The 26,563-nt window shown below is 34.3% G+C and overlaps 1 protein-coding gene across 1 annotated transcript; it reads left to right on the top strand.

Annotated features, from left to right (window-relative positions):
• The first annotated feature begins 4,859 nt into the window (after positions 1 to 4,859).
• Positions 4,860 to 25,518, top strand: LOC117020068 (ATP synthase subunit alpha, mitochondrial-like). Its single transcript, XM_033102264.1, is given in 5 exon segments — positions 4,860 to 5,282; positions 5,285 to 5,465; positions 5,468 to 5,668; positions 5,671 to 6,086; positions 25,339 to 25,518. Coding segments are annotated over 5 exon segments (1,401 nt in total).
• Positions 25,519 to 26,563: the final 1,045 nt, after the last annotated feature.

Below are 26,563 nucleotides of genomic sequence, written 5' to 3'. Positions count from 1 at the left end.
CAGAAAATAAGGAAATGCTCAAACAAACAAACCACAATGATAGGAATATCTCAAAAGGACATAATAGCCAACAGAAGTGGTCCCAATAGTCAAAACTGGAATAAATTGAGCAAATAAAATAAAATAAGGTTGTTTGGGATTATAACCCTAAGCATAACATAAATATCCATGAGTCCACACTGACATAATTAAATAATTTAATAAATAAAAGGGGGAATATACCTAAATCTTTCAAGAAGAAGAATTCAAAATAATTTATATACTCTTTGATACAATGCCTTCAAGTAAGTAAAGCAAAACGCCCCACCTTTTATGTGCAAACTACAAACAGTGACTTCCTTCCAAAGAGTATGGTATTGAAAGGGGGGAAAAAGTTACTTTACAACCCTACTTCAGCCTGGTGAATAAAATTAATTTCAACAGTTATGTCATGTTGGTAGTATATACTGTTGATATGATGTGTTAAAAATGACACTTTACGTCTATAGTTTTCCTCTTAGACTTTCATATCTCCCACTTCATTATGAGAAAAACACCTGAAAAACCCCAATTGACCGGTACATAGCAAGTACTCCTGATAATTCTCAAGTCATCACAAACAAGGGCAGTCTAAAAATCTATCACAGTGAAGAGGAGCCTTAAGTGACTTGATGACTATGTGTAATGTGTTAACCTCATGGGATCTGGAAGAGTTTATTAATTGTGAAAAATTGCCATGCTAATGTGAATATTAATAATAGGGTAAATGGATCTATATTATATGAAAAATCTATGTATATCTTGCAACTTTTTCTGTAAATCATAATCTATTATATATTTATTATAAGTAAAAAATGTAGGGTAACCCTATTTTTAATGTCCCAAGTATCCCAAGTAATTCTGGACTATTCCTTTAAGGCCTGGGATAATTCCTTTTCCTGAAAATACCATGTTGGAATCCATATTTCTACAATTTCCCACTTGGATCTCCCAGCTGCTTTGAGCTCTGACTTTGCAATGAATATCCACATTCAGCAATCTTTTCTCTCCATGGAAAATCAAACCAGCACCAAATCTAATTAAAAGTCCCCATACAAGGGACTCAGCATGAATTGAATCAATGAGTATTTTATCATCCTGTGTCTAGGGTGACCATACAGAGAATAATATATTATCCTTGGGAATAAAAACTCACATATCCTGTTGGTTTCTAAAACACAGGCTGCTGTACATAAGCATGTACTGGGAGGTTTATTAAAGCTTGTGTTTTCCAGTAAATACTATAAACACATTAAACATATATTATTTTTGAACAAAATAAAAAAATTATCTCCTCTTTTAATCATGATTATATATAAAGATAAATGAAGGGAACATATATTTTCCCAATTACCCATGTGCAATTTTACAATTAAAGAATTAAATTGTGCTAAAAACTCAAGTTTGGAACAACAGAATTCAGAAATATTACAAAATGACATTAAATTTGTGTATACTGGTTTCCCAAACTGTAAAATAAAAATAATTGATTTGGCTTATGGGTATTAGCATAATAAGACACTAAATACACTTAAAATTTTCTACTACAAACATCTAGAAATGCTAGAAAACTATTTAATAAACATACATAGCTTGCACAAAATAATGTGAGTAATGGAGAAATCCTCAGGTTCCAAGAGAAGAGAAATGAAACAAAGACCAATAAACAGAAAAGTTTATGCAGAAACTACCATAGGGGAAAGATAGGTTGATGGTCTTGGCAACCCAATAACTGCAATTTAATGCCTTCTTGGAGATAATAGACTATATCTAGGAGGAGCATTAGTTAGGAAATAATAAACTAAGTTCGTTATATAAATATTATATCTGTATTTCGAGTGAATTATTTAATTTGAAATAATTCATCTACCAGCATAAGATTAGAGAAAAAAATCTTAGCTCATTTCATTTGGGCTCAGTGGAGAAGATAAAAGTATTACCTCCTAAGAATACATAGTATAAACTTCTTCACACTTGTGATTGGTGTGGACAGAAAAGGGGCCACATGTTAAACCTGACAAGCTCAGGAGACTGAAAATAACCACATAGGATAGTGTGAACATAAAAATTCCTAACTAAGGTGGGCCATGGCGGGAAGTCACATCCTTGGCCTGTAGCTCCCTTGACAAAGGTCAAGCTTTACCTTAAGTGAGTCTATCTGTTGTCTTTTTGCATCTAAGATAACATACCCTTGAAATGTCAGAGCAATCCCTTTTTCTGGAGGCCCCCCCAGGAAGCACAACCCACCACACCAGAGCAGGAGACTACAAAATCCCTCATTGTTATCTTGTTCCCCAAATACCATCTCTATGTGCTGCAAAATGCTATTAACTATCCTTTACCCACCAATGTAAAATAAGTATCTGTCTCTCCAATTTACTTTTTATCCAATCCCAGAGATTCCCCCCTTTGCTTTGTCCCATCCCTTAATCTACAACCAATGGATTTCATGTAACCTTCCTCCTTTGATTCTAATGTATAAAATAAGTTGCAAAATGGCCATTTGCTGGAGCATTTTCTCAATCCATTGAGACTTTGCTTCCCGGCAATTGTCATCAGTTTAGCTCATAAGCTTTCTCTTAGGCTGGATGTTTTTTCACTGACATTGGGATTTTAATTTACTCTATTAACATGGTCTGTAATAGGTAATTTTATACATGAATTTGAGTGGGCCACAGGTTTCCAGATGTTTGGTGAAACATCATTCTAAATATTTTTGTGAGTATGTTTTTGGATAATATTAACATTTAAGTCAATAGACTGAATGAAGCACCTCCCTTCCATGATGTAGATAGACCTCATCCAATCATTTGTAGGACAGAATAAAGCAAAAGGTGGACCTTCTCCCAAGTAAGAAAGAATTCTCTTACCTGATGACTTTAAAACTGGAATATTTACTTTTTTCTACCTGATGACTTTCAGACTATGACATCAGCTGTTCCTGGTTCTACAACAGCCTCCTGGCTTGGACTCAAACTGGGATATCAGCTCTTTCTGTTTCTACAGTAACTTCTGGCTGTAGACCTTAACTAGAACATTGGCTCTACAAATTTTGGACAGCATTTGTAATTCCATTAGTCAATTCCTTATAATAAATTTATTTATAGATGATAGAGAGGTAGATAGATAGGCGATGATAGATAAATAATGATAGATAAATAGATAGCTAGATAGATAGATATCTTATTGGTTCTGTTTTTCTGGAGGATTTGGAATAATGCATGGTCTTAAGACATTACTATAAAAATTGGTCTCAGGCCAGTGATGTTCCTAGAGTGACTTACAGAGCCAATTCAAAAGCTCATTGTTAGGAATGTCCTCAATGCAGGTAATGAATAATTTCCACAGATGAAGCACCTTTAAAAATGAGCTCACAATCCAAAGTAATGAAGTCCATGAAAAAATAACCATACACGGTCTTCAGTGAGGATCAAAATAAATAGAATATTAAGACTCCCTTAGAATTTCAGATAATACAAGAGTATAAAATTAGTATATTTAAAATGATTAAACATATACAATGAATCAAAACCATAAGAACAAAACACTAATAAAAATTACTTTCAGAAATTTAAAAAAAAGAAATTTAAAAGATTTCAGAGATATACAGGTACAGAGAGACATTAAGAGATTTAGAAGACACAAGATCCAATTTATTTCGTATATGAATTCTTTAAATATAGAATAAAAGAGTAGCAATATTTGAAGAGAAAACAGCTTAAATTTCTCAAATTTGATTAAAAACACGTTTTCTCACATTCAAGAAATGCAATGGTTACAAGTCAACTTAATAAAAGGAAGATGATATATAGGTACATTGTAGTAAAATTTTAAAATATCTGAAATTCTAAAAGTTGTCAAATAAAAAAAATATTATTAGCAATGGAATCATAATTAAATTGACATCAGACATGCCATCAATAGCAACAAAATCTGAAAGAGCTTGATTACTTTCTTCAATGCACAGAGAAAATATAATGGTCAATGTGCAGTCATATACCCCTAAACTATTATTCAAGAGTATAGACAAAATCAAGACATCTTTAAACAGTTTTTGAGAGTTTACTACCCATAAACTCTAGTCAAAAGAATTATAGAATAACTAAATTTAGGGAAAAAAATTATCTCAAAAGAAAGAATGTAATGGGAAAAAGAATGATGAGTAAAAATATTGGCAAATAATTAGATATCCAACTAATTATTTATGAATAAATAATAATGACAATAATTCCTAATTTTAGAGATATAAAAGAGATGAAAATAATATACTAAACATGTATGTACGGCAGGAGAGGATAATAATTAAGTATTGCAGGTAAGTCCTTGTTTTATTCAGGAAATTGTGGAGATTATTAATTAATGATAGAATTTCTTAGGTCAAGTATGAATGTTAAAAACACAGCAGTTGCTACGGAAGGCAATAAAGCAGAAAAGCAGTCAGGTCGGAAGATAGGAAAGGTAGACATGAGTTCAAAATTGGGTAAAGATTTTAAAAATTCTGATGAAAAAAATCATGACCAATGGAAAAAGAGAGGAGAAATAAATTAAAGGAGCCAAGGAATAATATAATAAATAGAAAGTAAACATAAAATAAAATAAATCAAACGTAGTCAAACAGGATGGTGAGTTCGCACTTTAATCGTTCCCTCTGCTTCTCTGCTCCAGGCACATAGAAAAGACAGAAAACGTCAGATTGATTAAAAAAAAAACCACAACAACCACAGATTAAATAATAAGGAAGCCATTTTTATAGACTGGAACTACAATTGAAAAACAACTTTCGGTCCCACTTAGTGGGAGGCTGCCGCTGCAGAGGAATCACCCAAAGAGAAGCTGCAAAGATGCTGTCCGTGCGTTTCGCCGCCACTGTGGCCCGCACCATGTCTCAGCGGGCCGGGCTGGTCTCCAAAAATGTTTTGGAATCATCTTTCACTGCTGCAAGGAACCTCCATGCCACCAGTACTCCTCTTCGGAGGACTGGCACTGCCAAGATGTCCTCTGTTCTTGAGGAGCGCATTCTTGGAGCTGATACCTCTGTTGACTTTGAAGAGACTGGGCGCGTCTTAAGTATTGGTGACGGTATTGCCCGAGTACATGGGCTGAGGAATGTTCAAGCAGAAGAAATGGTAGAGTTTTCTTCAGGCTTAAAGGGTATATCCCTAAACTTGGAACCCGACAATGTTGGTGTTGTCGTGTTTGGAAACGATAAACCAATTAAGGAAGGAGATATTGTGAAGCGAACAGGAGCCATTGTGGACGTTCCAGAGTTGACGAGGAGCTGTTGGGTAGTGTAGTAGATGCCCTTGGAAATGCCATTGATGGAAATGGTCCAATTGATTCCAAGACCCTTAGGCGAGCTGGACTGAAAGCACCTGGGATCATTCCTCGAATTTCTGTGCAGGAACCAATGCAGACTGGCACCAAGGCTGTGGATAGCTTGGTGCCAATTGTCGTGGTCGGCGTGAGCTAATTATTGGTGACCAACACACTGGCAAAACATCAATTTCTATTGACACAATCATTAACCAGAAACATTTCAATGAAGGAAGTGATGAAAAGAAGAAGCTGTACTGTATCTATGTCACTATTGGTCAGAAGAGATCCACTGTTGCTCAGTTGGTGAAGAGACTTACAGATGCAGATGCCATGAAGTAACCATTGTGGTTTCAGCTACTGTTTCTGATGCTGCCCCACTTCAGTACCTGGCTCCTTATTCTGGCTGTTCTATGGGAGAATATTTTAGGGATAATGGCAAACGTGCTTTGATCATCTTTGACAACTTATACAAACAGGCTCTTGCTTATTGTCAGATGTCTCTGCTGCTCCACCGAAGCCCTGGTCGTGAGGCCTATCTTGGTGATGTGTTCTACCTACACGCCCATCTGCTAGAGAGAGCAGCCGAAATGAACGATTCTTTTAGTGGTGGCTCATTGACTGCTTTACCAGTCATAGAAACACAAGCTGGTGATGTATCTGCTTACATTTCAACAAATATCATTTCAATCACTGGTGGACAGATCTTCTTGAAAATAGAATTGATCTACAAATGTATCCCCCCTGCCATTAACGTTGGTTGCATGAGTTCCTTATATATTTTGGATATTAGCCCCTTATTAGAGGCACTGTTTGCAAAAATCTTCTCCCATTCAGTTGGTTGCCTCTTTATTTTGTCGATGGATTCTTTGCTGTGCAGAAGCTTTTAAGTTTCATATAGTCCCATTCATTTATTTTAGCTTTTACTTCCCTTGCCTTTGGAGTCAAATTCATAAAATGCTCTTTGAACCCAAGGTCTCATACACTGCTGGTGGGAATGCAGACTGGTGCAGCTGCTATGGAAAGCAGTGTGGAGGTTCCTCAAAAAATTATGAATAGAATTACCATATGACCCAGCAATCCCTCTCCTGGGTATCTACCCAAATTATCTGAAAACATTTATCCATAAAGACATGTGTGCTCCAATGTTCATTGCAGCTTTATTTACAGTGGCCAAGACATGGAAACAACCAAAATAGCCTTCAATAGAGGAATGGATAAAGAAGTTGTGGTATATGTACAGAATGGAATACTATTCAGCAGTAAGAAAAGATGAAATAGGACCACTTGTGACAACATGAATGGATCTTGAGATTATAATGCTAAGCGAAATAAGTCAGATAGAAAAAGCAGAGAACCATATGATTTCACTGATATGTGGTATATGAACCAAAAACAACAAAAAAACAAGACAAACAAATGAGAAACAAAAACTCATAGACACAGACAATAGTTTAGTGGTTACCAGAGTGTAAGGGGTTAGGGGGTGGTAGATGAGGGTAAAGGGGATCAAATATATGGTGATGGAAGGAGAACTGACTCTGGGTGGTGAACACACATTGGGATTTATAGATGATGTAATACAGAATTGTACACCTGAAATCTATGTAACTTTACTAACAACTGACTTAAACTTTAATTTAAAAAAATTTAATGAAAAAAAATTGGGATGCAGAAAAAGTGGTATTAAGAGGAAAATTTATATCATTACAGGACCTCTCAACAAATAACATAAATCCCAAATAAACAAACTAACATTACATCTTAAAGAAGTAGAAAAAGATGAACAAATAAAACTCAAAGTCACCAGAAGTAAGGAAATAATAAAAACAAGAGCAAAGCTAAATGAAATAGAGAACAAAGAGACAATAGAAGAAAACTAATGCAACAAAGAGCTGGTTCTTTGAAAAGATTAATAAAATTGAAAAACCCTTGGCTAGACTCACTGAGAAAAAAAAGACACAAATAAACAAAAGCAGAAATGAAACAGGAAAGTTACAGTGAATACAACAGAAATACAAAATATCATACAGGAATACTATGCAGGACTATATGCCACTAAATTCAATAACCTAGAAGAAATGGACAAGTTCTTAGAAATATATAGCCTTCCTAGATTGAATCACAAAGAACCAGAAAATCTAAATAGATAAATCAACAGTAAGGAAATTGAAACAATCATTTAAATCATGCCCAAAAGCAAAAGTCCAGGACCATATGGCTTCACTAGTGAATTCTACTAAACATTCAGAGAGGATCTATACCTGTCCTACTCAAACTCTTCCAAAAAATTGTAGAAGAGACAGTACTCCCTAACTCATTTTATGAGGCCAACATTACCCTGATACTAAAACCTGGCAAGGACAACACAAAAAAAGAGAACTACAGACCAATATCTCTGATGAATACAGATGCAAAAATCCTAAACAAAATTCTAGCAAATCGAATACAACAATGCATTAAAAAGATTATTCATCACGATCAAGTGGGGTTCATCCCAGGGCTCAAGGATGGTTCAACGTCCGCAAATCCATCAATCTGATAATACATCACATAAACAAAGTAAAGGACAAAAATCATATGGTTATATCAATTGATGCAGAAAAAGCATTTGACAAGATACAACATACAATTATGATTAAAACACTTAATAAAGTAGGTATGGAAGGAAAATACCTTAATATTATAAAGGCCATATGTGACAAACCCTCAGCTAATATCATAATTAACAGTAAAAACTGAAGCCCGTTGCTCTATGGTCAGGACAGGGCAGGGCTGTCCCCTATCACCTTTGCTTTTCAATATAGTGTTGGAAGTCCTTGCCAGAGCAATCAGGAAAGAGAAATAAATAAAATACATCCAAATTGGGAATGAAGAAGTTAAATTGTCACTTTTTACAGATGACATAATGCTGTATATAGAAAAACCTAAAGACTCCACCAAAAAGCTGTTAGAAACAATGAAAGAATACAGTAAAGTTGCCGGCTCCATAAGTCCTTTGCATTCCTATATACTAACAATGAAATCTCAGAAAAAGAAATAAAACAAAAAATCAATTTCTTTTGCAATTGCAACCAAAAGAATAAAATACCTAGCAATAAACTTAATCAAGGATGTGAAAGGCCTATATGCTGAAAACTATAAGACATTTTTAAAAGAAATTGAAGAAGACACAAGGAAATGGAAAGACATTCTGTGCTCATGCATTGGAAGAATCAACATAATTAAAATGGCCATATTACCAAAGCAATATACAGAATTAAGGCAATGCCCATCAAAATCCCAATTGCATTTTTAAAGAAATAGAACAAAAAAAAATCAGATTTGTTTGGAACCACAAAATACCCCAATTAGCCAAAGCAATCCTAAGAAAAATGAACAATGCTGGAGGTATCACACTCCCTGACTTTAGCTTGTACTACAGGGCAATAATAATCAAACAGTATGGTATTGGCATAAAACCAGACACATAGACAAATGGAATAGAATTCAAAACCTAGAAATAAACCCACATAAATATGGACAGATAATTTTTGACAAAGAAGCAGAAAACATACAATGGAGAAAAGAAAAGACAGCCTCTACAATAAATGGTGCTGGCAGAATTGGAAACCCACAGACACAAGAATGAAACTAGACTGCTATCTGTCACCATGTACCAAAATTAATTAATTAATTAATTAATTAATTAATTAATTAATTCAAAATGGATCAAAGACTTAAGCATAAGACCTGACACAATAAACTGCATAGAAGAAAACATAGGTACTAAACTTATGGACCTTGGATTCAGAAAGCATTTTATGAATTTGACTCCAAAGGCAATGGAAGTAAAAGCTAAAATAAATTAATGGGACTGTATCAAACTTAAAAGCTTCTGCACAGCAAAAGAAACCATTGACAAAATAAAGAGGCAACCAGCCGAATGGGAGATTTTTGCAAACAGTGCCTCCAATAAGGGGCTAACATCCAAATTATACAAGGAACTCATACAACTCTACAACAAAAAACAAACAACCCAATTGAAAAGTGGGCAGAGGACCTGATGGGACACTTCTCTGAAGAGGACATACAAATGGCAAATAGACATATGAAAAAATGCTCAACATCACTAATCGTCAGAGAAATGCAAATAAAAACCACAATGAGATATCACCTCACCCCAGTTAGAATGGCTATCATCAACAAGACAGATAGTAACAAGTGCTGGAGAGGCTGTGAAGAAAAAGGAACCCCCATATACTGTTGGTGGGAATACAGACTGGTGTAGCCGCTATAGAAGGAGCGTGGAGTTTCCTCAAAAAATTACGAATAGAATTACCATATGACCCAGCAATCCCTCTCCTGGGTATCTACCCCAAAAAAACTGAAAACATTTATCCATAAAGACATGTGTGCTCCAATGTTCATTGCAGCTTTATTTACAGTGGCCAAGACATGGAAACAACCAAAATGTCCTTCGAGAGATGAATGGATAAAGAAGTTGTGGTATATATACACAATGGAATACTATTCAGCTGTAAGAAAAGATGAAATAGCACCATTTGTGACAGCATGGATGGATCTTGAGATTCTAATGTTAAGTGAAATAGGTCAGACAGAAAAAGTAGAGAACCATATGATTTCACTGATATGTGGTACATCAACCAAAAACAACAAAAAACAAGACAAACAAATGAAGAAACAAAAACTCATAGACACAGACAATAGTTTAGTGGTTACCAGAGGGTAAGGGGGGTGGGGGGTGGGAGGTAAGGGTAAGGGGGATCAAATATATGGTGATGGAAGGAGAACTGACTCTGGGTGGTGAACACACAATGGGATTTATAGATGATGTAATAAGAATTGTACACCTGAAATCTATGTAATTTTGCTGACAATTGTCACCCAATAAATTTAAAAAAAGAAAAAGAAAAATAAACTAGAGAACAATGTCCCTTAGAAATATAGGTACAAAATTCCTCTGCAATATACTAGACAATGAAATCCAGCAACACATATAATTATATACCATGAGCAGGTGGATTAGCATATGAAAATCAATCAATTAAAAATATAAAAGAGAGAAATAAGATCATCTCAATGAACACAGAACATTTGCTAAAATCCATAGTCTTTCATGATTAAACAATCAAACAAATAAAAAAAAACACTCAATAAGTAGGAAGAGAAGGGAACACACAGCTAGCATCAAGTTTAATAGTGAAAGACTCAATACTTTTTATGTAGTTTAAGGGTGGCGAAGGATGTCTATTCTCACCATTTCTACTCATCATTGCACTGGATGTTTTAATCAGGGAAATGAGATAAGAAAAAGAAGCAAACGTCATCTGCAAGATCTTATTTATAGGAAATACTAAGGAATCTATGAAAAAACTAATGGAAATAATAATTGGGTTCAGCAATGTTGTAGCATACAAATTTATATACAAAAATCAGTTGTATTTTTATATACAAACAATAAATAATTTAAAATTTAAAAATGAAATTATGAAAAATTCCATTTATAATAGCATAAAAGGAATAAAATATTTGAGAATAAAACATTTAGTAATAAAATAGTTACAAAATGAATGTAAGATGTATGCTGAAAAGTAAAAAGCATATTTGTTCTGTTTGTTTATTTATGTCTAAATTTCTTTATTTCACATCAAACTGAAACAATGGCTTATCTGGGCATAGAAATCTACAATGTTTCTATATATTTTGCGCATATCGTTTCATTATCTTCCTTATTTAGTGTTGTTTAAGAGAAGTCTGATGGCAATCGGGTTAGCATTCCTAGAAATTTATACTCTGGAAAGTTTATGATTCTTTTCTTTATCTATTATTTTAATGTATTCAAATTACATTATCATGGGTCCAAGTGTAGAATCCAAAAAAACATATATCATTTCAATCCTCAAATTTCTGTTTTTAATCTGGGTTCTAAGGATTTCAGCATTTCATTACTTTGGAAATTATTCTTAAATTATTTCTTTTAGTATTTAGTATTCTCTTTATCTCTTCCTTCTTTGTAAAACTTTTAACACTCTGAGACTTTTGTGCTTCATATTGGAAGAAATTGTTGGCTCACTTTCCTAGGTAATCAAGTCAGTCTTTGCTTGTGAACATTCTGCTAACTCAGTTTTGTTTGTTTGTTTGGTTTTTTTAAGATGAAAATTTTAATTTCTGGCGTGTCTGGTTAGTTTTTTGTAATGATTTCACTATCCTATAACATTTCTGAATCTATTTCACACCTTCATATTTAACATTTGACACTCTCCTTAATATCCAAATCGTCATCTGATATAATGTCTCTTCACTAAAAGATATCAACATTTCTTGTTCTACAGTTACACTTGCAACAAATTCAGTTAATTTTCTTTTATCTGAATATATTTTATTTCAACTTTTATTCTTTTTTTATTATTAGTTTTAGACATACAGAACAACACACCGTGTTTCCCCGAAAATCAGACCTAACTGGAAAATAAGCCCTAGCATGATTTTTTCAGGATGACATCCCCTGAACAGAAGCCCTAAGGTGTCTTTTGGAGCAAAAATTAATATAAGACCCAATCTATTTTGGGGGAAAAACGGTAGTGATTTACATAACTCACAAAGTGATAACCAAAGCAAGTCTACTACCCACCCGGCATTGTACATAGTTATTAGAACGTTATTGACTATATTCCCGTCCCTTAACTATATATTTTTAAAATTTATAGTTGACATTCAGTATTATTTTATATTAGCTTCATGTGTACAGCATAGTGGTTAGATATTTACATAATTTATGAAGTGATTCCCCCAATAAGTCTACCACCCATCTGACCACACATACATAGTAGTTTTTGCAATACTATTGACTATATTCCCCGTACTGTATTTTACAGCCCCATGACTCTCCTGTAACTGTCAATTAGTACTTCTTATCACCTTCAACTTTCACACCCAACCCCCAGACCCCTCCCATCTAATAACCATCAGTTTGTTCTCTGTATCTATGAGTCTGTTTCTGTTTTGTTTGTTCATTTATTTTGTTCTTTAGATTTCTGCATGTAAGTGAGATCACATAGTACCGTATTTTGCTGTGTATAATGCACTACTATGTATAATGTGCACCCACATTTTTGGCCCAAACTTTCAAGGAAAAATTCTTTTGTTTTAATTTTTTAATGCAAATTTTTATTTGTTTACATTTAGGTACTTGTTTTTTGTATTATAAAGGAATTTTAGCATTTATTTTTTAACATATTACAGTACAAGAAGTTTTATGTAACAAAGAATTACAAACACTAGAACAGATACAAGGTACAACAAATTTTATGTACCAGTAAAAGCTTTACGATATTTATACATCATAGAAAACCAAGAACTCTTGATCGTTGCAAGTTCATCCTGAATTCAACAAAACCGATTATCGTATTCCAGGGTATTATTTTCAATATGGATATCAGATTTTATTACTGATTTCTAGAGTTATATTTTTAACTCATAAGCATAAATAAAACAATTAAAAACATTTATATAGATATGAAATTAGTACTACCCATATATAATGTGTATCCTTATTTTTCCCTCACAATTTGGGCAAAAAAGTGCATTATACATAGCAAAATACAGTATTTGTCTTCCTCAGTCTGATATATTTCACTAAGCATAATACCTTCTAGGTCCATCCATGTTGTCGCAAAGGGTAAGATTTCACTCTTTTTTATGCAAAGTAATATTCCATTGTATATATGTGCTACATCTTCTTTATCCAATCATCTATTGATCACCATTTTTGTTGTTTCCATGTTTTGGCTACTGTAAATAGTGCTGTAGTGAATGTAGGGGTGTATATATCATTTCAAATTAGTGTTTTGGATTTCTTTGGATAAGTCTTACCCAGGAGTAGAATTGCTGGGTCATAAAGTAGCTCTATTTTCAATTTTTTGAGGAAACTGAATGCTGTTTTCCATAGAGGCTGCACCAATTTGCAATCCAGCCAACAGTGCACAAGTGTTCTTTTTCTCCAAAAACTTGCCAATAATTGTTAATTTATTGATGATGGCCATTCTGACAGGTGTGAGGTGATATCTCATTGTAGTTTTAATTTGCATTTCCCTGATGATTAGTGATGTTGAGCATTTTTTCATATGTCTATTGGCCATGTGTATGTCCTCTTTGGAGAAATGTCTATTCAGGTCTTCTGCCCATTTTTTAATTGGATTTTTTGTATTTTTTGGTGTTGAGCTGTATGAGTTTTTATACATATACTGGATGTTAACCCTTTATCAGATATATCATTGGCAAATATTGCCTCCCTTTCAGTAGGATGTCTTTTAATTTTGTTGGTGGTTTCCTTTGCTGTGCAGAAACATTTTAGTTTGATGTAGTCCCATTCATTTATTTTTTCTTTTGTTTCCCTTGACTGAGGACATATATCAGAAAAATATTACTAAGGGTAATATCTGAGACTTTGCTGTCTATGTTTTCTTCCAGGAGTTATATGATTTTGGGTCTTACATTTAAGTCTTTAATACATTTTGAGTTTATTCTTGTATATGGAGTAAGAAGGTGATCCGGTTTCATTTTTTTATATGTGTCTGTCCAGTTTTCCCAGCACCATTTATTGAATAGACTGTCGTTACCCAAATGTATATTCTTGCTTCCTTTGTCATAGATTAAATGACCATATAAGCGTGGATTTATTCCTGGTTTCTGTATTCTATTCCATTGATCTATGTGTCTGTTTTTATGCCAATATCATGTTGTTTTGATCACTATGATCTTGTAGTATAGTTTGATATTATATAGCATGATACCTCCTGCTTTGTTTTTCTTTCTTAAGATTGCCATGGTTATTCGGATCTTTTATGGTTCCATATAAATGTCAGGATTATTTGTTCTTGTTTTGTGAAAAATGCCATTGGTATTTTGATAGGGATTGCATTGAATTGATACTCTGCTTTGGGTAGTATGGACATTTTAACTGTATCAATTCTTCCTATCCACAAGCATAGTATATGCTTCCATTTAGTTGTATCTTCTTTAATTTCTCTCTTCAATGTCTTTATAATTTTCTGGGTACAGGTCTTTTACTTCCTTGGTTAAATTTATTTGTAGTTTTTTTTTTTTAATTAAAGTTTATTGGGGTGACAATGGTTAGTAAAGTTACATAGGTTTCAAGTGTATAATTCTATAATATATCATCTATATTTCACATTGTGTGTTCAACTCCCAGAGTCAGTTCTTCTTCCATCACCGTATATTTGATCCCATTTACACTGATCTATCGCCCCCTACCCTCTGGTAACCACTAAACTATTGTCTCTGACTATGGATCTTTGTTTCTTTGTTTGCTTGTCTTGTTCTTTTGTTCTCCAACACTTATTATTATTATTTGTTTTGTTGATGATAGCCATTCTAACTGGTGTGATGTGATTATCATTGTGTTTTTTATTTGCATTTCTCTGGTGATTAGTGATGTTGAGCATCTTTTCATATGTCTATTGGTCATCTGTATGTTCTCTTTGGAGAAATGTCTATTCAGGTCCTCTGTCCTAGAAGAAATTGACAAGTTCTTAGAAACATATAATCTTCCTAGGCTGAATTTCATAATTCATTGGAAAATCTAAATGGACTAATCAACAGGTAGGAAATTGAATCAGTCATCTGAAATTTTCCCAAAAGCAAAAGTCCAGAATCAGATGGCTTTACTAGTGAATTCTATTGAACATTCAAAGAGGATATAATACTCGTCCTACTCAATGTCTTCCAAAAAATTGAAGAAGAGGCAAATCTCCCTAACTCATTTTGTGAGGTCAACATTACACTGATACCAAAATCTGGTAAGGATAACATACAAAAAATAAATTACAAACAAATATCTCTGATGAACAAAGAAAAAAAACTCCAAACAAAATTCTAGCAAATCAATTACAACAATTCATTAAAAAGATTGTAATTACGACCAAGTGGGGTTCATCCTAGAGGCACAAGGATACTTCAACATAAGCAAATTGATCAATGTGATATACCACATAAACAAAATAAAGGACAAAAATCATATGATTATATCAATAGATGCAGAAAAAGCCTTTGACAAAGTACAACATCCATTTATGATTACAACACTTAATGAAATGGGTATAGAAGGAAAATACCTTAAATAATAAAGGCCATATATGACAAAACCTCAGCTAAAATCATAATTAACAGTGAAAAACTGAAGCCCTTTGCTCTATGTTCAGGAACAAGACAGGACTGTCCCCTATCACCTCTGCTTTTCAACATAGTATTGGAAGTTCTAGCCAGAGCAATCAGGCAAGAGAAAGATATTTGTAGATTTTTTTTTTAATGCAATTGTAAATGGAATTGTTTTCTTAATTTCCTTCTCCTATTGTTTGTTATTGGTGTATAAAATGTGACTGATTTCTGAATATTAATTTTGTATCCTGTTACTTTGCTAAATTTATTTATAAGTTTTAATCGTTTTCTGGTGGAATCTTTGGGGCTCTCTATACATAGTATCATGTCATCTACAAATAATGACAGTTTTACTTCTTCCTTTCCAATTTAGATGCCTTGTATTTCTTTTTCTTGTCTGACAGCTATGGCTAGGACTTCCAGTACTCTGTTGAATAAAGGTGCTGAAAGTGGACATCCTTATCTGTTTCTTGACCTTAAGGGAAATGCTTTTAGCTTTCCCCCATTGAGTATTATGTTAGTTTTCAGTTTATCATATGTGGCTTTTATTATGTTGAGATATGTTGCCTCTTTGCTGAAAGTTACAAAGCATATTTGAAAGAAAGTAAAGAAGATCTAAATAAGTGGAAAGTAATCTTATGTTCACGTATCAAAACTATTAATATCAAAATGGAAATACTTCCAAAATTGATGTACAGATTAAATAAAATGTCCTCAGAAACCCATATTGCCTTTTTTTGTCTATATTTGCAATTTGGTCCTTAAATTCATAAGGAAACACAAGGCACCAAAAATAGCCAACAATATTAAATAGGATAAACAAAGATGAAAGATTCATATTTTTTTAATTTCAGACTTGTTATAAAACTATACTAATCAAGATGGTGTGGTACTAGCATAAGAAGAGACATATCAATCAGCAAAATACAATTGAGATTTCAGAACTAAATTCATATATACATAGGATCAACTGAATTTTTTTTCAAGGTGGACAAAACAAGTAAATTGGGTAAAGAATAGTCTTTTCCATGAATGATACTAGGGCAACTGGATTTCTATTTGTAAAAAAAATTAATTGGGCCTATTACTTGCACTATACACAAAAATTAACATAAAATAAGTAACAGAGCTAAATGTTTGCTCTAAAATTATAAAATTCTAAGAAGAAAATTTAGGAGTAAAATTTACCATCTTGGTTCAGGCAATTTTTTGTAGATGTGACACTGAAAGCACAAGGAGAAAAAAATATATATATATGTATATATATATATGTGTATATATATATATATACACATATATATATATTTGAGTACATTAAAATTTAAAAACTTTTGTGCTGAAAATAATACCAGCAAGAAAGGGAAGAAAAACAATGTACAGAATAGAAAATATATTTACAAATTCTATAATATATCTGATAAGGGATTTAAATCCAATTCCTCTTCAACTCAATATGAAAAATACAAAGAACCCAATATTTTAAATAGGCAATGAAAGTCAATGTACATTCATCCAGAGAAAATGTGCAAGTACCAAATAAGTACATGTAAACATGTCGATATTGTTACCATATTACCCAGCAAACCTGTAACTTGATACATACTTGAATTCAAGATAAATGAAAGCATACTCCCATAAAAAACATGTACACTAATGTTTAAAGCAGCATAATTCATAATAGCCAAAAAGAGAAAACAACTCAGTTGTCCGTCAAATTAGAAATGAATAAACAATGTAATGTATACTCACATAATTAATTTTTATTCAGCAATAGAAATACATACTGACACATGCCATGGCATGAATGGATCTTGAAAACATACTAAATGAAATAATTCATCCCAGAAATATAGTCTGTCATACTTAACCAAGTATTTGCTATTTATCATCTCCTTCATTTCTGTTTAAATTCCATTTAGCTGTCTCCACCCAGTGAAAGGTCCAAGTCACCCTTGGTATGATTTTCCTTTTTCCTGAAGAACTTCTTATAGCATTAATTTTAGGGTAGGTGTGCTTGAGATAATTTTTTTTTTTAGTTTCTTTTCATCTAAGAATGATTTTATTTTACATTCATCTCTGAAGAATAATTTCATTGGATATAGAATTCCGGGCTAGCAATTTCATTATTTTAGTACTTTGAAAATGTTGTTACAGTCCCTTCTGGCTTCCATTGTTTCTGATGAGAAATTTGCATTCATAAAAATTGTTGTTCCCCGACAGTAATATGTTGGTACTTTTCTAAATGCATAAAGATTTCTGATTTTTCAGAAGTTTGGTTATAATGTAACTGGGAATGTTATTCTTTTTTAACAGATTTAATGAGATATAATTTACATACCATAACTTTTATTCATTTACTGCAATTCAGTGGATTTGTATACATTCACAGAATTGTGCAAACATTATCAAAGTAAATTATACAACTCTTTTATTACCCCAAAAAGAAACCCCACTCCCTTTACTGTTACTTCTCCAACTTCCCATCATTTCCAGCCCTAGGCAACCACTACTCACTTTCTGTCTCTATAGATTTGCCTGTTCTGGACATCTTATATAAATGGAATCATAGAAATGTGGTCTTCTGTGATTGGCTTCTTTCAGTTAGCATTTTTTCAGGGTTCATTCATGTTGTCGCATGTCTCAGTACTTTATATATTTTTATTGACAAATAATATTTCATTGTAAGAATATGCTACATTTTATTTATCTATTCATCAAGTCACGGACATGTAGATTATTTACACTTCTGGCTATTATCAGTAATGCTACTATGAACATTTGTGTATAGTTTGTGTGTTTGTGTGTGTGTGTGTGTGCATATGTTCTTATTTTTCTTGGTTATATATCTAAGAGTGGTATTGTTGGATCATATGGTAACTCTATGTTTAATTATTTGAGAAACTGCCAGACCGTTTTCCAATGTATCTGCACAATTTTACATTCCCACCAGCAATTTATGATGGTTCCAATTTCTCCACACCTTCACAAACACTTGTTAATTCTCTGTCCTTTTGATTATAGCCATTCTAATGAGTGTGAAGTGGTATCTTATTTTGCTTTTGATTTGCTTTCCACTAATGGCTAATGATGTTGAGCATCTTTTTACTGCTTATTGACTATTTGTTTATCTTCTCTGCATAACTGTCTGTTAAAAAACAAACAAACAAAAAAACTAAATTTTCCCTTTTAAAAAAAACTAAAATTTGTATTTTTTCTCTTTATTTTTGAATTGTAATAGTTATCTGTATGATCTGCGGACAAGTCTCATTTCAGGTATATGACTTGAAAACATTTTCTACATTTTTGTGGGTTGTCTTGTATATTTTTTGATGTCCTCTGAGGTACAAATGTTTTTATTTTGATGATGTGTAGTTTATTTTTTTTTCAATGCAACCTTTGTTGGTTGCATTTTTGTTGTTATATCTAAGAAATAACTGCCTAATCCAAGGTTACAAATTTTTTATTAAAGTTCATTGGGATGACAATTATTAGTAAAGTTACATAAGTTTCAGGTGGACAATTCTATAATACATCATCTATATATCACATTGTGCATTCACCACCCAGAGTCAGTTCTCCTTCCATCGCCATATATTTGATCACTTTTACCCAATAAATTTTAATTTAAAAAAAGTTGAAGTGGGAGAAAATCCCAGATAATTTTAGAAATAAAGCCTTTAACCAAATAAGTAAGCCAAAAACTGGAGTTTTAAAATTCGGTGGGAACGTGCCAATATTGAAACACTTGGGCTTATATTTAGTGGCTTTGGATCATCACAGAAGTTATGGCCCAGGACTCACTCAAGCTGGAAAATACTTGTAGATGACATTTTAAACCTACTGGCTTAACCTTCATGATAATTGCAAAACAAATCTTCCCCATGTCCCACTCCCTTTAATCCCAGGGAAGTATGGAAAAGACTGCCTTGGGAAGAACAGAGCATTAAAAGTAAAAGAAAATGTGAAGTAAAAAAGAAAAGAAAGGAAAAGAAAAAGTCCTTGAGATGTTCTGGCATTTACACATTTTCACTCTGGGAGAACATGACTTGAGTCTGCCAAGAAGCCTCAGGCTACATGTTTGTTCTGAGGTTGTCCCCAACTGTGATGCTCACAGATTTGGAAATAGCAAATACAGTAAGTACTCTTTGAAAGAGGGCACATATATCTTTGTCTTCAGGAAATCTCTACAAAACTTTTCAAGACAAACCACCATCAAGCATTGAGAAGCATTTTCCGCATCAATAAAGTTGGCCACCTGAAGCAGTTCTGACACATGGTGGACAGGTGCATCAATGTTTCTGCAGAGGGAGCTGGAAGAGTGGACACCCTGACTGTCTCACCCTCCTCCTGATCTTTCTTCTTTTTTAAGCTTTACACTAGCCCAATCCAATCAGAAGCCCAACCATGACGAACCTATCTATTTAGTCCATTTAGGTCAACTTCTCAGGGTACTAATCAAGGTAGAAAGTAGAGGGAGGGACAAGTATATATTTGGAAGGACAAGTATAAGATAATCAGCACACACAAATGCTTAAAAAATGCTGAAGTCTCTCATCCAAAGAATTACTGGTCTAAATTACCACATAGGCTACGAGCACATATTAAAGAAATTCAAGAATTATGTCAACAAATCTCTGGGTCTGTATATGTATGTCCATGTAGAATGTCCGACAGAATAATTTGGCATTGTCATTCATCCTACCATACTTTAAAACATATTTGTCACTGGGATAAATTGCATTTAAATCACTAACAATCCATAGAGGGAAGAAAAAGACATCACCGTTATCCTCATTCTCTCCTCACTCTTCTTCAAAATGAAAGAAACATTGACCTAATGAAGTCACGTTCTTTTGGGACTTCATTTGCCAATAAATAGGATTGCTGTTTTAAAAGGCATGGAGTGGGTGTGAAGGTCTCTGTCACATCAATGAGCAGAGGGCCAGGGGATGACCTTAGGCAGGTACAAGATAGTTGTTCTTACTTTACTTCATTCTGGAGCATTAAAGCTTCTTCTCCTTCTTCTTTTTCTTCTTCTTCTTCTTCTTCTTCTTCTTCTTCTTCTTCTTCTTATTATTATTATTATTATTATTATTATTATTATTATTATTATTATTTCTGGCTCCTGAGTTGGCTGGGTGGTAAAATTGGACACTGTAGGCCTTGACATAAGCTATGTGCTTCATTCTAGTTAATATCAATCATGAGGATTAGAGGCACTCAACAAATTATTAAATCACAATCATGTCATGCATATATACCTAGAATTTGATGAAGAAAGAATATTAGAAGTTGGACGTTCCAGGGGCCTATGGTCAAATATTATGAGTAGTTAGAAAATTACATCCCCATTTACATCAGATTCAATCAACTCTGATATTTGAATCTGATTTTGATGATTGTCTTGTTATTATCCCTACCAGGAACAACCTATTTTAGTCCCCATTTCATTATACTGCAGAGATTTGTCTTTACCACTAGACAGAAGTCAAGGACCCTGTCTTATTCATTCATGTATTTCAACATGTATCAATGTCTGTTAAGTAGTAGGTACTCATTCTTTCATTAATACTGTCATGCAGACCACTGACACAACAAAAGACGGATTCTCCTAAAATCAATATGGAAACAGAGGCCTTAAATGACACATTAGACCAGTTTGATTTAATCAATATTTTTAGAGCATTTCACCTCAAAGCTGCAGAATATAAAATTTAATTAGTAATCAACAGCCCCCAAGAAATAAAAGTCCTGGACCAGATGGCTTCACAGGCAAATTTTATCAAACATTCAAAACAAGAATTTACACCTATTCTCCTCAAACTATTCCAAAAATTCTGAAAGGAGGGAAGGTTTCCAAGCTCATTTTATGAGGTCACCTATACCCTGATTCCAAAACCAAAGACATTACAAAAAAAGAGAAAATAATAGGCTGATAATCCTAATGAAATAGATGCAAAAATCCTCAACAAAATGTTAGCAACCTGAATGCAGCAACACATTAGAAAGATCACACACCACGACCAAGTGAAAGTCATTTTTGGTACACAAGTTTGGTTCAATATCTGCAATTCAATGAACATGATACACCACGTAAACAAAATGAAAAATAAAAATCCTATCGTCATATCAATAGATGCAGAAAAAGCATTTGACAAAATCCAGCATCCATTTATGATAAAAAGTCTAGCAAAGTGGGAATAGAGGGAACATATCTCAACATAATAAAGGCCATATATGACAAAGTCACAGCAAACTCAACAGGGAGAAGTGAAAAGCATTCTCCTTAAAATTAGGAACAAGACAAAGATGCCCACTTTCACCACTTTTATTCAACGTAGTTGTGGAAGCCCTAGCCACAGCAACCATACAATAAAAAGAAATAAAAGGCATCCAAATGGGCAAGTAAAAAGTAAAATTGTCATTATTTGCAGATGACATAATACTATATAGAGAGAACTCAAAAGATTCCACCAAAAAACTATTACAACTGATAAATAAATTTCGTAAAGTAGCAGGATACAAAATTAATATTCAGATATCAGTTGCATTTTTATACATCAATGATTAACTATCAGAAAAATAAGTTAAGACAACAATTCCATTTATAATTGCATCAAACAAACAAACAAAAAAGAAATACTTAAGCATAAATTTAACCAAGGAAGTAAAAGACCTATACATCAGAAAATTATAAGACATTGAAGAGAGAAATTAAAGAAGATACAAATAAGTGAAAACACATACTATGCTCATGGATAGGAAGAATTAACATAGTTAAAATACCCATACTACCTAAGGCAATATATAGATTCAGTGGAATTCTTATCAACTACCAAGGACATTTTTCACAGAAATAGAACCTAAAAGAATCCTAAAATTTATATGGAACCATAAAAGACCCCGAATAGCTACAGCAACCTTGAGAAATAAGAACAAAGTGGAATGTATCATGATACACTACATCAAATCATAGTACAAGTCTATAGCAATGAAAGCAGCATGGTACTGGCATAAAAACAGACATGTAGATCAATGGAACAGAATAGAGAGCCCAGAAATAAATCCATGCCTATATGGTCATTTAATCTATGACAACGAAAGCAAGAATTTATGTTGGAGTAAAGACACTCTATTCAATAAATGGCGTTGGGAAACCTGGGCAGATACATGCAAAAAAAGAAACTGGAGCCATATACAAAAATAAATTGAAAATGGATTAAAGACTTAAATGTAAGATCTGAAATCATAAAACTCCTAGAAGAAAATACAGAAAGTAAATTTGCAGACATTATCCTTAGTAATGTTTTTACTGATATATCCCCCCAGGCAAGAGAAGTAAGGGAGAAAATAAACATATGGGATTACATCAAACTGAAAATTTTTTTCACAGCAAAGGAAATCATCAATAAAACAAAAAGTGATCCTATTGAATGGGAGAAGATATTTGTCAATGATACATCTGATCAGGGGTTAATATCCAAAATTTATAAAAATCTCATTTAACTCAACACCAAAAAAAACAACCCAATTAAAAAATGGGCAGAGGACATGAAGGGACATTTTTCTAAAGAGGACATACAGATGGCAAACAGACATATGAAAAAATTCTCAACCTCATGAATCATTAGAGAAACACAAATAAAAACCACATAGAGCTACCACCTCACATCAGTCAAAATGGCTATCATCAATAAATCAACAGACAACAAAACTAAAAGAAACACCTGAAACTAAAAGAAAAGAGAATTACAAAATTAAAAAAAAAATACTGTCATTCAGAAACTTTTTTTTGAGTACCTACTATGTGATAGGCACTATACTAGAAGCTAGGAAACACAGCAGTGAACAAAGCCGTTAAAAAATATTGCCTATATGAAAATTATATTTTAATGGAAGAGACAGTTAATTTGAATTATATATATATAAATTATATATATATAAATTATATATATATATATATATATATATATATATATATATATATATATATATATTCAAGAATGAATACTAACAACAACAACAGCAACAAAACAGAACAGAAAAGAACTCTAAACAGGGTACACTAGAGCTAGTTATACTGGCTTACAAAAGCCAATTGTTATATTTTCCGGAATTTTACAAGGGAGTTCTCATAACTTTGGTAGCTTAAAATTGGCCATTGTAAAAGTATTTGCATCATGAACATCACCGAGAACTACAGATTGATTGGTTCCTGCGTCCTCCCAACCAAAAGCCAGCTGTTGAACATTTATCAGAATACCCATGCACCATGGACTACAGTGAGCTCAGAGCAGGGAGAGCTCTTCTGTTAGACAAAATGGCTAAAGAAAGCCTCACTGAGAAGGGAGCATTTGAGCAAAAGCTAAAGTGAGTCAGGGAACTGAGCCACACAGCTATCAGAGGGAAGAGCAATTTTGGCAGAGGACAAAGAAAGTGCAGAAGGCACAAGGACAGGTGGAGTAACAGGGGACAACAGTGGGTCATAAGGCCGGAGAAGCCATCCAGTCAGAATTCGTTACCTGCAGATCAGGGTAAGGACTTTGACTTTCTCTCTAAGTGAGATGCAGGGATCAGGATTTTGAGCAGTATGGTAACATGGCTCAATTTACATTTTAACAGGTTCATTCTGGCAGATTGAACCAAAGTGGAAATAGACCAAAGTGGATGAGGATAGAAGATACAGGGCTCGGAGGAAGTTAGTGCAGTAACCCGGTGGCCCAGGTGATGGAACAGTGGGTAGCACAATGTGTCTAAATGCAAGTAGTTCTTTCACATTATTATAATAAAACCTACAAGATTTGCTGAAAGATTAGATGACTCGAAATTTTCTTGAGTGACTGAAAAGACTGAATTGCTATTCACCAAAATGAAGAAGACTGTGAGAGGGGCAGGTTTGGGGTGAAGTGCGGGGGTAGGGTAGATCAGTAGCTCAAAAATCAGTTACAGTATACATGATTATTAGACATTTAGTGAGTGGATGTATTCAGTCTGAGACTTACTTTTGACTTCATACTGCTTTCCCCCCAGCTTTTCCACACGTTCCCTACCTGGAATAGTTGCTTGCAAACTACTAACTTCTCTGTGTATTTGGAGCAACAAAGTGACACACCTCATTTTGTTACTGGTCAGCTGTCCATTTCTGTCTCCGAAGCCCTTTGCTCTGTCTTGAGTGACCTGGCCCTGATAGGCATGGAACCATAGACTCAGTGGCTGAACCCGGGAAAACCACCCTTCAATTGTCAAATATTAATTTGGTCCCAGGCCCTGGGAAGGTATGGGAGGATCAATGTGGGGACATGGAGTTCTGACTGATGACTCTGCAGTGACCGTCAGTCCTGGGATGGCTGCCCAGAGTGGATGTGCTCAGGAATCTCCCACCGAAAGAACAGAAGTCGAAGGACACCAAATGAAAAAAATGGGGGTGGGGTGGAAGATTCTTGTCCACACTGAGCAAGTGTGAACCGACCAACATTGTATGGAGAGTCAAATGGCAAGCCTCCGTTTGCACATGTGGTGTGTGTCCCCAAGCAGCATCCACCTCTCTTTCAACCCAGTTTTTAACCTTGGGGCAGCACAGGATGAAAGGAGAACATGAACATGTGGCAGGATTATATATCTTCATTCTGTGTCTCAATTAATCAAAGATTTGCCGTAAAACTTAACTGACAGTGCTCCTCACCAAGACAAGTGATAAAATATGAGCTGATTATTTCCTTCTAATTTGTACGACAACTAAAATTCTAACTGTTAATTCTGCTAATTGTCCTCCCATGGGAGGCTGATTGGGCTTTCCTAATGCACTCTGTGACCGTCCTCTTCCCACAGGGTGGTTTGGTTGCCTTTATGGTACAAGATTCCCTGCCATTCATCAAAGCCCAAAGAGAAATGTGTGCTTATCATTCTAGCCCATCCCGATATGAGCCAGCAAGGAGCCGAGGCTGTACCCATAAATCAAACACTGAAAGTCATTTGGTATTTTATCAGGATGTCGGGCCATCTCTGTGAATGTCCCCATCTCTTAATGAACAATTAACTTGCTAAATCCAATAAGGCCCTGAATCTGAGCCACACAGGCCATGGTTGAGCACGTCCGGGATGAACCAGGAGGCGGCGTTCAAATCATCATGCACCGAGGAAGTCCAAGTGTACATGTGCTGTGCTGACGACAGGCTCTAAAGGGCAAAGATATCTGTCCAGGTCCTGCCTCAGAGAACAGGAAGGGAAAGGAGAAAGGAATTATCAGAAGCCAGTTTCTCTGCAAAACATTATATCGCAGAGCTTTCTTTTACTCCAGAATTGCATAGTAAATTCACAAATTACATATTCCAGGAGAGATTTTATTACACCTTCTTTGCATTTGAAGAAACGGAGACACAGTGAGATTAAGTGAAACACTAAGGTCATAGACCATAAGTGACAAGATTTGAATTCACCTCTATATGACCTCCAAGGTCTTAAACTACTGGACATCCCATCTATGCGTAAAAAAATTCCTAACTTATTGAGTACCTATTGTCTGCCAGGTATAATTCTGGAATCTTTACATATATTATTTCTGATCTTTTATTATAGCCCTCAGACCTGGATCAAAGTATCAAATCTACTGAGGAAAAAGAACTTCCCTGTGGTCACATAATCTGTCCAAGCCATCCAGCTGATTGAAGACAGAGCTGCGGTTCTGAGAGTGCCCAGCTGATCTCAGAGTGCATTTCGCCACCTCATGGCATGCCTGTACTTGCCAGTGCTAGCTGTGAAGATGAGCGTACACTTGCTCAGACCTACATAGAAACCTGACCATCAGTACATAGGTCCTTGCCTACCTGAAGTGGACTTTACCCAAAATAATTTTTGGCAGCAGGGACATAAGTTAAGCTGAGCGGACAGGCAAGATCAGAGCTGGTAGAGAAGTGGGGGAAGATGCTGGAAGAAGCAAAATGATAGGCGTTTGTCTATATGGTAAGCGATAGAACAAATTGTTATAAAAATTGATATGTGGAATGCTTATACAGTGTGCCAGGCATTACGTTAGCCAGAACACACCAGTGAACAC

Source organism: Rhinolophus ferrumequinum, unplaced genomic scaffold (genome assembly GCF_004115265.2).
Source record: "Rhinolophus ferrumequinum isolate MPI-CBG mRhiFer1 unplaced genomic scaffold, mRhiFer1_v1.p scaffold_84_arrow_ctg1, whole genome shotgun sequence".
Taxonomy (NCBI): Eukaryota; Metazoa; Chordata; class Mammalia; order Chiroptera; family Rhinolophidae; genus Rhinolophus; species Rhinolophus ferrumequinum.
Note: the sequence above shows the minus strand (reverse complement) of the source record. Positions and strands in the feature narration are given on the sequence as shown.